Consider the following 14,660-nt stretch of genomic DNA (forward strand, 5'->3'; position numbering starts at 1 on the left):
TATACGAGACAAACTAAGTCACTAGATGTGCTGCCCTATTACAACTGCGAGGACCAAAAATAAACTATATTGACATCAATTGCATTTGCACACACTTAATGTCAAAGAGAAGACTTTAAATAACAACGTTTAGTTCTGTTGTTTCATTGATCATATCCACAAGCTCCTTAGAATCCGTTTCCACTTGAATCACATCAAACCCTCTATCGAAGCAAGCAAGCAAGGTTGCTCGTACACCCTCTGCTTCCAACTTGATTCACAAGGAAAATTCCCCATTCCTCCCGCCGCCTTAAAAATCCTTGCAAAGTCCTGTGCCACCCAATCATAGCATGAAACGTATCACTCATCTCTCCACATTTGGAACTGGAAAGACTTCCAATGCGTGCAAAGTTAACTCTTAATTGAACAATTAGTGTTGGAATTAAGCTTGCTTTGAAATTAAACAACTTATCACTCCTCTCGCCATTAATTCTGCGTCTCGTGAAAAGTTCACCTCCATTTAGGTACTCAATTCCAAGTAAATTAGGAATTCGAATACTGATATTAAGTGGACTCTACCCATTCCCTTTTTTAATTTCCCAAATATTAGTAAATGCTGAAATACTTTAAAAGATGTACGATTTCATTGCATTTCACTTTTATCCCGTTTGATAAACGCGTCACAATCCAAATTAGTCCTCCATACCATACGAGGCTCAAAGTCCTTTCGCTCCCTAGCTCCCTCACCAGTACTAAATTAGGACTCAAACTTGTCTAAGTCCCACCATCACTCCTCCATATAAACAAATGCAAAACTTATAAAATGCCCATGCATTGGCTGACTCTCAATATCACAAAAAAAAAATAAATAAATAAAGATAAAGTTAATGAAAAGATATTAGTGGGAATTGGAACAATTAAAAGTGGCATCCTAATCAAAATCCACCATCATATATTAATTAAATAACACCAATAACAAGTATACAGGAACATAATTAAATAAAAATAAAAACAAACAAAACCCACTAGTTAGCATGATTGACTTAACACCAAATCCATCATCTCTAAACCTAATCCTATTATCTCTTTTCATTTCTATATTAAAATTCTTAACAAGAAAACCCAAAAAATTAATAAAAAATTAAAATACAAAGGAAAAAGACGAATCTAATTTTATATTGGCGTTCCCACTAATCCTCTAGGAGACGGTGCAAAGCATGATCGTTGACTAATTTGCAGCACAAATCATGGTATTCCTTGTTCTTCTTTTAATTCGAATTTTTCTTAATAAAAGAAGAACATCTCGGGCCGTTGGATGAGTTGACTTTCAAGACGATTCGAGGATAAGGGTGGCCGTTGGATCGGTAACGCAGAGGGAGTGATTGTGATCGCCTTCGTAGGTCACGATCAGCATGGTGGGATCGTCTACAGCGCGCTCCACGTGCTTGCGTGCAAGGCAACCTCTCTCGCTGCTACACTTGTAATACCCTCTGCATTCGGACAAAAAAGCGACCAGACATTCAGAAAGCAATGTGGCTACGTTACTGAATTGATTGACTCAGAAGGCATAAAACAATGCTCACGTCCAACATACATTTTTAAGTGTGCTCGGAACAGACGCAACGAAAACTTTCTACGCTACAATGGTATTCCGTATCAGTATGGGTCGTGTTTATAATGGTTTTGGATTTAAAAATAATTTAAAAGTGATTGACCGTTAAACTCAGCAATGTATCTCAATTACGTTAAAGTTTCAGTGTCTCTAATAATAGTTGATTAAAGATGCCTTTATGTACGATCAAACAATCATTCAATAAAAAGAAAATGAAGTAATGAATGAAGGAAAGAAATAATACCTTGGATAAGGGGAACCCTTGATGGGTTTTTGACCGTACTTTCTCCAAGAATAATCATCAGGTGGAATATCAGCCAATTTCATACTAATTGCAGGAACCCTAATAACTCTTTTCACTTTAAGTTTCCTGCTCAATCCAATTAACCAATTCAAGTAATTAAAAATACAAAATTTTGAAGAAAAAAAACCCGCACCGAACATCTGAACAAAAATTGAAAAATCATGATAATTGATGAACACCAACCTTGTCTTCGAACAGTGGCAACGCCCCGTAGTAGAGCCGCACCGGAGACGAGAAACATTGTCGACGGAGCTGCACTTCCTCTTCAACGACGACGAAGACAGCGGCGGCCTACCGGAAGACGACTGCGACATGTTTGTGAATTGAAACCCAGAAGAGATCGATTGCTCAGCAGCGTCCCCAGCTGTTAAAGAAGAAATGAACGAGTTCGCGGCAGTTTTGGGTGCCGAAGGCGAGAAACTGATGGTAGCAGCAGCGGCAGAATCCATCTTTCTCTCAGCGCACCCAATACCTTTTGTCAGCATAACCGGAGTGGTTTTTGGATGAGGATTTTGCGGCAGCGGCGGAAGGTAAACCACCGGCGTCGGACAGTAAACCTTGAAAGCAGAAGATTGTTCTGTTCTGAAAACAGAAGGTTGCTCTGTTTCTTGATCATGGGGTTCTGAAATTGAAGGTGTCGGAATTTGGGTTACCGGAGCTTTCCGGAACCGGGCGTGGCCGGTTCTTCCTTTGTCCAACAACGAAATGACCTTCCTGAACTTGGTCACTGCCATGTCCGCCACCGCTTTATACTCCGTTGCATCTTCCGTGTTCGACGACAAGGACTGGTGGTGGTGTTGCGAAATCAAGCTGATAAACTTCTCGACGCTCTGGATTCCGGCGGAGGCCGCCTCCTTCACGGCATTCTCCTCCCCCTTCGCTGCAAAACTGTCAATCAATCCCATCATTAGTTCCAGGGCCATTTACAGCCCTCGACACGGCATATGAGTCGGTCGAGAAACCAAAAAACGACGGGCTGTTTGAACTTTTGGGGTTGTTTAAACTTATAGAGATCGTTGCTTGAAGATTAATACAACGGCGGAAGAAAAATGGAAAATAAAAGGCGGAAGAAAACAGAGGAAAAGGGTAAAAGGATGATTCGAGTCAAACACAAGACGCCCTGCCTCATGAGAAAGAAAACAGAGCATTGGCCCTCTCTTTCTCTTGCTCTTTATATTCTGTTTCGTCTGCCGTCAAAGGCAGAGGCCAGTGATGTGTTTCCACGTGGCACAGCTCTGGCAGGGTCACTGAACTGCTGGAAGACCGTGTATAAATGATAAGAGAGAGAGAGAGTGATAACGTCAAAAGGCTAAGAATAGCCGTTGGATTGCTGACTGAAGAGGGAATTAAGGTTAATTGGGAGACAGTGTGGTAGAGTTGACCTTTTACAGCTTTTAATGCAAAAGTCATTGGCGTGAGATGGTGGGTGGTGGGGGTTGTTTTCGGCAGAAATACCGAAACAAGAAGTTCGGCAGGAAAACCGAAACAAGAAGATAATTGAGAAATGCTATGAGAATTTTTCAAAAGTGACACGTTCGATGAATTATCTATCACCTCAATTTTTTTATATAATATTTGATAAATCAGCACAATAATTAACGTTGCTGTAATGTGTTATATAATTCATAGAAAGTTTCACATTGAAAAACCCTCCTTAGTATTTCTCTTAGAAATTAGCTAAAAGAACATATATATGAATTTTAAAAAGGATTCTTCGATTGAGCCCTAGGATATGACACTACACACTATCACATACCGTCTTGTGTTAATAATATAATATTATATGAGAAAAAAAACTTATATATTACTGTATAACAAGCATAAAGTATCACAGTAAAAATGTATCATACTCAAAAGTTACTCGATTTTAAATTTTTTTTGGTAAAAAGAAAAGATGGTGAGGTTGTGGGAGGGTTCGACTTAACCAGACCCTGTAAGCTACGTCAAAGGCTCAACTCTCTTTGTACCCAAAACAAAAAAAAAGGCTCAACTCTCAAGTCACATCGGATTCTCCTTTGTCACCAATGACCATATACCAAATATCCGTTGGATTAATATGAACCTACTCGGAGCCGTTGATGCCACTGTTCATCCGGGTACGCTATTGCGTAGTTGGAGTTTAGGTTGAGAAGGTTATGAACAATTTTATGAACTTTGTTATCCTATCCTCACTATGAATCTCAACCATTCGTGTCTAACTTAACAACTCTTAATTGTGCACATGTCAAACCATTTGTTACTAGAAACATGTTAGTTTTAGTCATTTGCCTGCGTTTCACAGACTCGTGTATAATGTAAATTCTCATTAATTTGTATGAACACTGTAAACTACCAATCCATTCTTGTGGCGCAATAAATCTAAGACTAACAGTCATTGGCTAATTAAGTTTTGTCAACTTTTATGTTGGTTATCCTTTGATGTTTTAGTGACGCTACTTAAACACAACAACAAACTAATGTTACTAAACAAGATACTGATCGATCATCCATCACTATTAGGATGTGTAACTTAGTATCGAACGACATGAATAGTTTTGTGCGCTTAAATAATTTTAAATGTTTTTACCCGTAAATAACAAATGGGGAAGTTGTCAGACCATAACAATATTACTTTTGATGTTGCTAAGATTGGTCATAGATCCTCAAATTCTCATGTACTTGGATGTTCTCTCTGTCTTTTGATACTCAGTCCTTCTCTTTGTAATTTTCTTTTATAAAGAAAATGGAACTCTTTAACTTTCTTTCTAATGTGGCAAACTGGCAATGTCCATTAGTTTGGTCAACATTCTCTTTGTTAGATGGAATTCGAACTGTGTAGCATTACGATTTCAAAAATCAACACCTACAGTTACGGCAATATTTAGTCATAATTGCTATGACGTTGATAATCCTTTTTCTTTTTTTTGAGAAATGCAAGGGAGACTCTTTGTAAGTATAACTGTTCATGGGATCTCAGTCACCTTACAATTTAACGTCAATTTTCGTGCCGAAAACATAAGGTGACAGAAAGTTCGTAAAGAGTCTTACTTTTGAGAGTCACTTTAGCATTTATGACTTTCCAATTTCTCATCTCTGCTTTCCATTCACATCTTTTGTTTGTGTGCGGTTCTCTATAATTTCGTGTTCTTGAAAATTGCTCTTTATTGGACATTCTATCTTTAGTACATTCCGCAAGCATAATAATATACTTGTTTCATATAAGTTGTTCTTCTTTCTAAAATTAATATACGCAAAGTTGATCAACATAAAAATGATGTGACCTAATTCAGACTAACTAGAAAGGAGAACTCTAGTCTATAACGTTGTGTCGTTGTGAACACAGAGGATGAACCTTAACCTTTTGTTTCTTTTATAACTATTATATATTTTCTGGGAGCATCTAGCTTGTAGAATTTTTCAGTTTCTTAATTAATCAAGCATAAAAATATTCATAACCCTTTAATTATGCGTATTCGTAATTTTTTTTATAGACAGCTAGTTGTTATTGCCATAATTAAAATAATCCATAAAAATTTAAAATTAATCCAATGTCTAACTTTAGTTCTTTTATGATGCTTTAATTACTATTTTTAAAAGCATATATTACTACTCCAAAATCAATGTCTTGAATATGATTCCACGTACCCAAAGTTTCTTCCTAATTACAGGATGAGGATTATTATTCACTCTCTCAAAAGTAATTTATATGGACTGTTTGATGTAAAATCCTAGCAGAGCAGTAATATAAGTTCTAAAATAGTGTAACCATTCATTTAAAGAATCCAAAATAATGTAAAGCAATGAATGATAATAATTAACAAAATACCTAGTTAATTAATTTGAACACAAAAAATGTTAATTACTATTTCACAAAAAAAGAAAAAAAAGAAATATGAAGTTACCTGTTTGGATGAAGAACTAAAGAATGCATCGAGAAGGTTTCTGGGTTTGCCCTTGAATGAATCTTCAATTGTGAAGGCCACTGAAAAAAAAAAAACCGCTATCGTTTCACCTCAAATTAAAATCTAAACGTTCTGAAATTTTTTGAAGTGCAAGGAGTTTTGTTCTTCCGATTGTTACATGAAGAACAAGAACAATGATGAAGTGAGACAAAATTAATGGAAGAATACAAAGAGTAGAAGATATATAGAGCAGAATTTTTAGAATAGACGCGTGGCATTGAAAGGTGGTCAATGGGTGGTCAAATGTAATATAAAGTTTTGTTTTAATGGTATGATTTATTTATTTTTGAGAAATTTCGAGGAAATATGCAATGTTTGCGGGTAATTCTGGAGCCCCCAATTTTTGACTTGCAAAGTTTTCCTATTTGGAATTTTGGAGACGTTATTTGGTGAAGAGAAGACTTCCCGATTTGGGATCCTTGTAATTGGCTTAAACGTCGCGTCCCACCCAATTACGAAAACACTGCCATTTACAGCAGATTTTGGTTGGACGTCAAACTCATCATATTTCTACGTAATTACTGCATGCGTGCGAAGGGCCCTACGGGTAATTAATGATATTATTTAGCGTGTTCAATTAGATATTTGACGCTAACCACCACAGTATGTCTTGGGTTAGAAACCATTACGAATTTCAGGTCTGTATTCTATTCGGTACGTTCTGGATTCGATTCATAGCGCTAGTGAATCACAAGATGGTGACCATAGGAGGCTAAAAGGTCTATGTGAGTCTTCTTAGCCTTCGAAATGATGAATTGCTGCAGCAAAGCCACCAACTGGTCCTATTTTTAAAAATAAAAATTAGATATTTTACATTTAATTTGTCTTAACTATAGTCTATAAAGGGAAATAATTTCGAATTTAAGTGCAAAGAGGGAAGTAAGTGGTTCTCACCAACTTGGCTAACCCTAGGTTTGCCCATTTGGTGATTTGTTTGTATGGACGAATTGGTGTGTCGATGAAAGAGCCGCTTGAGCATGTGGTCCAATATCCTAGTGGATAAGGTGTTGAGTTTCTGCCCCCATGCATCCAGGTTCAAAACTCTCATCCCCTAAATTATTGTAATGGTTTCGAACCGTCCCCTCTCTTGAGAATTTAAAAAAAAAGAAAAAAAAAAAGAAAGAGCCGCTTGAATTTCCTATTCTTTCGATTATGTTTCGTCTATACTTGTTTCATATCCAGCATGTTTTAACTAAAGTGATGTTTTTGTTTTGCTACCTTATATTACGATCTAGTGATATTCTTCTTCAATTGCAAGTAAGAAGTTTTGGATTTAATTCTAATGCATGTATATATGATTACAAAAAGTTGAGCACCAATGAAAATACAGAAATTCAAATAGCATGTAGAGAAGCTCGAATCTTCCTTCCTTTACTATGTAGTGGGCTAAAAAGCCTATAACCAATCCAACGTGTTTGCTGCATATTGCATGCATGTATTTCTGGCGAAATTTTTGCACGTAAACGTCAGTCACGTTCTCTGCATTTTCCATAATTTTTATTTTATTTTTTTAACAAATTGACTGAATTGTTCTGCTTGCGACTTGTTACTTTGAAATATGCAAGATTTTCAGCATCTCAAATGTAAAACCATAGAGTAGAGAGATTCTTATAGTGGAAGCAACACTGGATGCTGAGAAGACTTGACTACGTACTCCTCCTATAGTTTGAAATTAAGAAACAAATAACTTTTGTGGTGCAAATATTTGACTTGACTCGTCGATACAAGTTTCTAGCTATGTAGTTGTCAAACTGACTGTGGCACACCTGCCTCTACTAGAAGGCTCAACTTTGAAACTGGATTGGTTAGGATTTTTTTCTTCGACCTACTATGTTTTGACTTCAAAATACCGCTTTGTAATGAAAAAAATAAATGAAAGTTCAATTGAGATTTCAAGATATTTTTCAAACAGTGATATGTATCGTTATTTGGAACTTAGAATCTGTTTGGTATTTGATTGAATTGAAAATTTATTCATCTCTAATTACTGATTACTCTCTCTTGCTCTTCCAAGATCTCTAATTTCTTTCAATTATTCTTCCGATTTGGGTGTATAAGAATGTTGGAATATGATTACGATTATTTCCATGAACGTTATATTCATATGGAAGAAGTTGTACACTCGTACCAAAGAGTTGTGATGAGTTTATATATGACTCAACCTTTGTCAAATGATACATTTTGTTCAACGTTTCTCTAACATACTTCCTATGAAACACCGCATTGTGATTGACAATCTATCAAAAGAGAACAAATGGCCCAAACCAAAAAAAAAAAAAAAAAAGCCTAAACCCTCCTATGCAAGAAGCCAAGGCTAAACATATTGAGGCCTGTATATGTATTGGCCGGGGCCTATGTCTTGCAGAGGGAGAAAAAGTACAAAGTTATTCCACAACCAGCTGCTGGTGAATTGTCATGCTCATGCCCACGCATGAACGTGACATTCAGCGTTGCTTCCATTTATGACTTTGTATGTTTCTGCGTTGTAATTTGTCGTGGAGGAGACAAGTCACATTCGGCAAACGGCGCTCACCTCTCACTTCCCCCTTTATTCGATCCATGATTAATTTACACTATGGGCTTCCGGGCCCACTACCAATTCCCTTCGGAAAGAGAAACGAAAAGCTCACCAGCTATTATGAATACGTTTTTTTTTTCTTTTTTTTTAACATAACATAACATTATTAAATTAAAAGAAAATTAATAAAAATAGTTTGAAAATTTTGAGTTTTAACGATAAGAAAAAAATAAAAGGTAAAGTGAATAATACAATGATTGACTTTTTAATGTAAAAATATGATTTTTTGTTAAAATAAATAGTACTGAAAGTTTTTCGTTAAAATTATCTCAATTAAATTGTGAGTGACAGTGGACATATTCCATGCTATTATTGTTCTGCATGACAGCTTCGAAGGTTTGGTACTCTACATTTCCACATGGGGTATGTTGGTGACTCAAAGCCAAGATTTCTTTTTTTCATTTTTTTTTTACTAGTGTCAAATTGTATTTGGGATCTGCTATCCACACAACCCTTGTTAATTTTTATCCGTTGATCTTCTTTAATTCATCCGATCCGACGGTCAAAAATTAAAAGGATGTCTGAGAAGTAAAATGAGATGTGTGAATATTACATCCCTTGTTTTTTCTTTCTTTCTGAATTTGAAGTAGAGACAGAGAGTATCGTGGGGTTTGTTTTGTTAGGCTGACAGCTTTTAAAATAAGGAATCAATTTGCATCTTTCGGACCCCTCTAGCCTCCACATAGATATATAAACGGATCGGGTTTATTGGGTTTGGATCAGGTTCAATCTGATCCGTTAGCAATTATTATTATTATTTTGTTTGCATAGATTTTATTTTTTGTTGTTAAAACTTACTGAAATTACTAAAACATCCTCAACTAACGAGTGCTAACGGGTTAATCCAAAGTGACATGTTAGCGATCCGACCTGTTAAGCATCCATTCAAATACTAATATTAAAGGGACGAGTCAACGGGTCGGGTCCAAAATGCCAGGTCTACCTCCACGTCTGTCGTAGAAACTTTTACCGGAATTGGATCCTCTCCTGAGCAAATGGTGGGGACTCTCATGACCACACAACACGGATCGTTGGATTTTAATCCAACAGCTACAATTATTATAACTTTTAGAGGGATCTCCTGTTTGTAGCCGTTGGATCAAAATCCAATGGCCCATATTTTGTGGTCATGAGGATCTCCACCATTTGCGGATCCTCTTTTACCTATTGATACGTAATTTTCACTTCTCTCATTATTATTATTATTATTATTTATAAAGTTTTTATTTTATTTTATTTTATAATTTACCTACATTTTTATCAAACATTGGTTTAATAACTATGTTTACCAACTACATTTTTATTAAAGATTGGTTTAATAACTATGTTTACCAACAACACTTTCAGTCATTTTAGAAACGCTTCAAGTTACAAACGAACTCTTAATGATCGGATTGAGAAGCACATTAATTCGTCTCAACCATTTACACTTGAAAAGTAATAGCACATTCTGGCGAAATGAAATATCAGGTTGCATTTATTAAGCAAATTACAACGAGGATTGGGAATGAAGCACTTTTGATAAAAGACAATGCCAAAGTCATGACAGAACGTACAGAGCATATTTGCTAAATTCACAACAATCCGTAAATCTTTCAACTGATCAAATGCAACACATTATAGATAGAGCCCTATATACAAATCAGCATCTGAAGTAATCCATCACAAACCATCATTTTCTTGGAATCTAAATTATGATTAAGACCGTAATCGCGGGTATGATTAACGAACAAGGAGAATATCAAGCATGCTTTGATGTTCTTCTTCTTAAATTTTGTTAAACCACTGCATCAAGGTTTACGTGTTTGTTTAAGCACTGCTGCTCTTTCCACCACCAATGGCCCAGTGAGGTTTTGCGGGGGTGCGCTTCAATGCCTTCACCCCCAACGGATTGCCCTTGCTCTGTTTCAACACGAAAGCAAAACAACGTAAGAAAACAATTTAACGGGCGACGAACGAAATACAATTAAAATAAAAAATGAAATGGTTATCATATGAGGCTTTAGGTGTTCTTACCATCAGACAAGCTCCGGCATTGACATCGCACACGGGATAGTCACTTGGGCAGCAACTGTAATGGTCGTCACAGCAGGTGGCTCCTTCGAGTGGACAACATCCCCAAGCAAAGCAATAGTTTGCATACTCATAGATACAGCAGCAGGTGTTGCTCTCAGGGCAGGAGTAGTGGTTGTCACAAACTGACGGGGGCTTTACCGGAGACGGAGGAGAAGGGCCAGGGTTAGGGGGATTCTGGCCTTTCTTGATGGGGTAAGAAGGCTCCATGGCAATTCCACATATCCCATTGGCGGTGTTGCCCAGATTACGCTGCATCCTGATGTATCCCTCCTCTCCCCAGCTTCCACCCCATGAGTTTCTCACTATCCAGTAATCAAGTCCGTCGTCCGTGCCATATCCCACAACTGTAACACCATGGTCTAGTGCTGTCCCACAACGTCCCGTAAACACACCCTGAAATAATATTTAAAGCAACGCAAATTAGTTAGTTCATGTTCTTCAGAAGCCATCAACACAAAAATATCAAACTTCATATGAAAAATTGAGGTGTTCTTGGTTCATATGCTATAATGGACAATGAAATATTCTTCAAGGAGTAATGTTCTCTAGTCAAATTGTTAGCAACATAAGTAATTGTTGTACTGACAAGAGAGCATTTCTCATTGCTTTTCCCAAAGATTGTGACACAAAGCGAAGAAAACTTACGGAGTTATACAACTGGAAGTCTCTGCCACCCCCTTCAATGGCAACGGCAATTGGCTGATTGGCAACAGCCTTCTGCAGTGCTTTCTCATTGTATGTAGGAACATCTTCGTAATCGTCAATCGAAACAACCTTGGCATTTTTCTGCATAGAAGATAATAAAGACCAAAAGGGTGAGACGAAACTGCTTTTCAAATTATGTTCAGCTTAAGCTAAGCAAGTTACAAAGTATACTGATCACTGACCCTGTAGGTGTCACATGTGGCATCATATCCTTTGTAAGGATAGTCCTCTTCGCTATCAATGCCGCCATTGTTGATGATGAACTCGAAACCATAGTCCATAAGACCTCCATTGCAGCCTTCATTGTACGTTCTATCGCAGTCTACCAGCTCCTGCTCAGATAGGGAGATGAGATCTCCGGTGACTAGCTTATTGATACCTTCCACGGCGGAGATAGTTGAGAATGCCCAGCAACTCCCTGCATTATATAATCAGAGATTCAACTGGTTACCACTCAAAATTATTCCAAGAGTAAATTAACATGATTTCATATGCAAATATTTGGCCATGGCAGTATCTGAACCTACATATCACTTGCCAGGGACTCATGGTAAGGTTAGAGCAAATGCATCAACTAATTATTTCTCCGATAATTATGATACGCTAGTCCAATTGAGTACTAGTTGAATCCAAAACTATCTACTTTTTCGGAGAATTTATATCACAAAGCCAACGAATTACAAAGAGAGCCTGATAAGAGGACCCTTTTACTTCAATGGAGCTGAGATTCTTGTGTCAGATATTTTTACCTGTTCTTTTTCCTACCACAAAAGTAGGGAGATATTTTTATCCATTTTTCATTTTTACAACACAAAAAATTGGAATTATGTTCACATATGTGGTCTCAAAATACATGGTAACTCCTGGAAACATGGAAACTGCAAAATCTATGTCTGATTACGAAATTATCAGCGACCATCAGCTGTTAAGTCAACAATCGAAGGTTGATTTAGGTTAAACACTTTTGATTAAGCAACAAACAATCAGATAGGAAAGTCAACGACTCCCTAATCACACCTTTGCTCTATCATCAAGCAAACCCAAAAGTCTAAACGGATTATGAACACGCAACAAGATAAACATCAATGATTAATCATTAACAAACAAATAAATCCAGAATTATTTTCGTATTAACAAAAAAAATAATTAAATAAATAGGATTAGAAAAAACTTACCGCAGCTGCCTTGGTCTTTGACTGGACTCACCGCGCCCTCCTTCCTCCAATCAACGGAGTCGGGCAACGAATCGCCGACACGTGGCGCGTACCGGTCGCTCTTGGTGTTCCTGTTGGACACCCGCTTCATCTGCGCGCGAGTCTTGGCGCCGAGGTAAGTGTTCCGGTACTCCTCGTTCGACAGATCGGCGAACCTGTTCAGACCGAGCTTGTAGCTGAGGTTCTTGGAGTTTTGTTCGTCGATGTACCTAAGGTTGTCCTTGAAGATCTGGAACCTTCTCTCCTTCTCTCCCAAAGCGTTGTATGCCTTTCCGTGCTCCACCAGCCACCCCTCGTATATCGACATCACCTCATCGTCTGTCCTCCAGCTGCCCGACGACTTGCTGTCGTAGGAGATGATCGACATGTCGAGGGCCGATGAGACGGTGAAGATCGTGAGGAGGAGGATCGCCACGACCGGCGATGATCGGTACGGCCGCATGTTTTTTTGGTGTGTTTGGTTACTGAGAAAATAGAGGGGGGGGGGGGGGGGGGGGTGTGGAGGATGGGAATGGCAAGAAGTAGGAAACGAAGGTGTGAGAAAAGTGAGAGGTGGTGAGGTGCTTATAGAGGGGGAAGGATGACGGGGTCGCTCAATATATTTATTAAAATTAAATTAACTTTTAGAATAATTGGATCTGATTTTTTTTTTTTTTTAATGGATTACAATATATAAAACGTTGTAATCTTATTTGGGTACAAAATGTGTTCTCTCTCTGTTACCATTTAAATTAAAATCTCGATTTCTGTTAAAATATTTTATAATACATGATTTTCACATGGAAAAATAAAATTTAAATGACTAAATTAGGTTTTGAAAGATCATTTTGATGAGGAATGTGAGGTGGCAAAACTCAATTCGGACTTAAACTCTTTACTGATTTCATCGCATAAGTTTGAATTACATTTGTAACCTTATCGATGACTAATATTATTACACATAAAGAATATTGACCAAAAAAAAGAATTACACATAAAGAATGTAAGAAATGTTAAATATTCTTTCAAAAATAAGATTTTTTATGAATTATTTGTCATTTTATAATTTAATGTTAATTTATATATACAAAAAAAATGACAAAAATACATGAAAAGTCTTAATTTTAAAAGAGTTTCTTTAGCATTTCTTAAACAACATACAAGAAGTTTTGTTTAAAAAAAAACAAAAACCACACTTTTGCTTTTTCTTTTTATTGAGAAATTAAAAAAATTGAACAAACGATATTATTCACTAAAAAAATACGTTAAATTTAATAATAAAATTTAAAATTACCTTTAACGAGAATCAAATATAAATTTATTAATAATGAATAATATTATTATACTCTAGTACTAAATGGTAATATTAAAAAAAATTAGTAATTAGAAAATGGATCAAAATTGTCTGCCCTTCGAGTTTTCATCCCTTCCACTTTATCAATCATTTATTCCATAACAAATTAATTTAAGGCTCCAGATTTCGCCACGTCAGCAACAACACTCAAGCTTCTTTAATGCCCAATTTTTCTGTTTTTCCCGCTGCCTTTCCCTCCCACTCCACTTTTCCTGCCGTAAAATGAACCAAGATTGTGAAGATGTTGGTGATGATGAAGATGTTGTGTGCACAGTTTTGCACCTTATGGTGCTTTTATGGAACCACATGTGAGGAGGAGAGAGAGAGAGCATTGAATTTTGGCAAGAGCAGCGAAGACTTTCCAATTGCTGTGTTGTGTTCTGAAAGAAAGAGAAAGCAGAGAGGAGAACGCAGAGCAATTGATGCAATAAGAAAAGCAGAAGCAGAAGTACTTCTTACTCGGAGGCCGCAGAGAAATAAGGGAAATGGAAACATGCGAAAGACCAAGGTGACAAGCCCATCTGCTTCTTCCTAAAGCCCACTCTTTTGCAGCACCAAAATCTGCAGATTCAAAATTTTACAAAAATATTTACGGCAGGAAAATTGAGTGGGAAGGAAAGGCAGCGGGAAAGGCAGAAAATTGGGCATTAAAGAAACTTGGGTGTTGTTGGTGACGTGGCGAAATCTGGAGCTTAAATTAACTTGGTATAGAATGAAAGGTGGATAAGGGATGGAAACTGGGGCAGACAATTTGGTCCTTAAAAAATAAAGAAAGTGGATGAGACGAGTACAACAAGGAGTGTGGGACCCATCAGAGTTTAGTTTGCTGCGTAGCGTTGTATTTTTGTATGAGTTGGCTCAGTTGGAGAGCGTCGGAAAGGACCTTTCGTGTTGGCTTGTGCCCATTGTTTTCTTACC

At 37.1% G+C, this 14,660-nt stretch overlaps 2 protein-coding genes across 2 annotated transcripts; both read right to left on the reverse strand.

Moving 5' to 3' along the window:
* Positions 1-903: 903 nt before the first annotated feature.
* LOC103455944 (probable WRKY transcription factor 7) lies at positions 904-3,155 on the reverse strand. The gene is made up of 3 exons (XM_008395555.4): positions 2,079-3,155; positions 1,836-1,961; positions 904-1,469 (listed from the first exon to the last, which is right to left on the reverse strand). Exons 1-3 carry the CDS (start codon positions 2,816-2,818, stop codon positions 1,307-1,309), a joined length of 1,029 nt encoding a protein of 342 aa, XP_008393777.2. The 5' UTR covers positions 2,819-3,155; the 3' UTR covers positions 904-1,306.
* A 6,760-nt stretch (positions 3,156-9,915) lies between these two features.
* LOC103455943 (cysteine proteinase mucunain-like) lies at positions 9,916-14,339 on the reverse strand. The gene is made up of 5 exons (XM_008395554.3): positions 12,371-14,339; positions 11,378-11,613; positions 11,136-11,276; positions 10,431-10,883; positions 9,916-10,316 (listed from the first exon to the last, which is right to left on the reverse strand). Exons 1-5 carry the CDS (start codon positions 12,849-12,851, stop codon positions 10,224-10,226), a joined length of 1,404 nt encoding a protein of 467 aa, XP_008393776.2. The 5' UTR covers positions 12,852-14,339; the 3' UTR covers positions 9,916-10,223.
* Between the last annotated feature and the right edge of the window lie 321 nt (positions 14,340-14,660).

This window comes from Malus domestica, chromosome 15 (assembly GCF_042453785.1).
Source record: "Malus domestica chromosome 15, GDT2T_hap1".
Taxonomy (NCBI): Eukaryota; Viridiplantae; Streptophyta; class Magnoliopsida; order Rosales; family Rosaceae; genus Malus; species Malus domestica.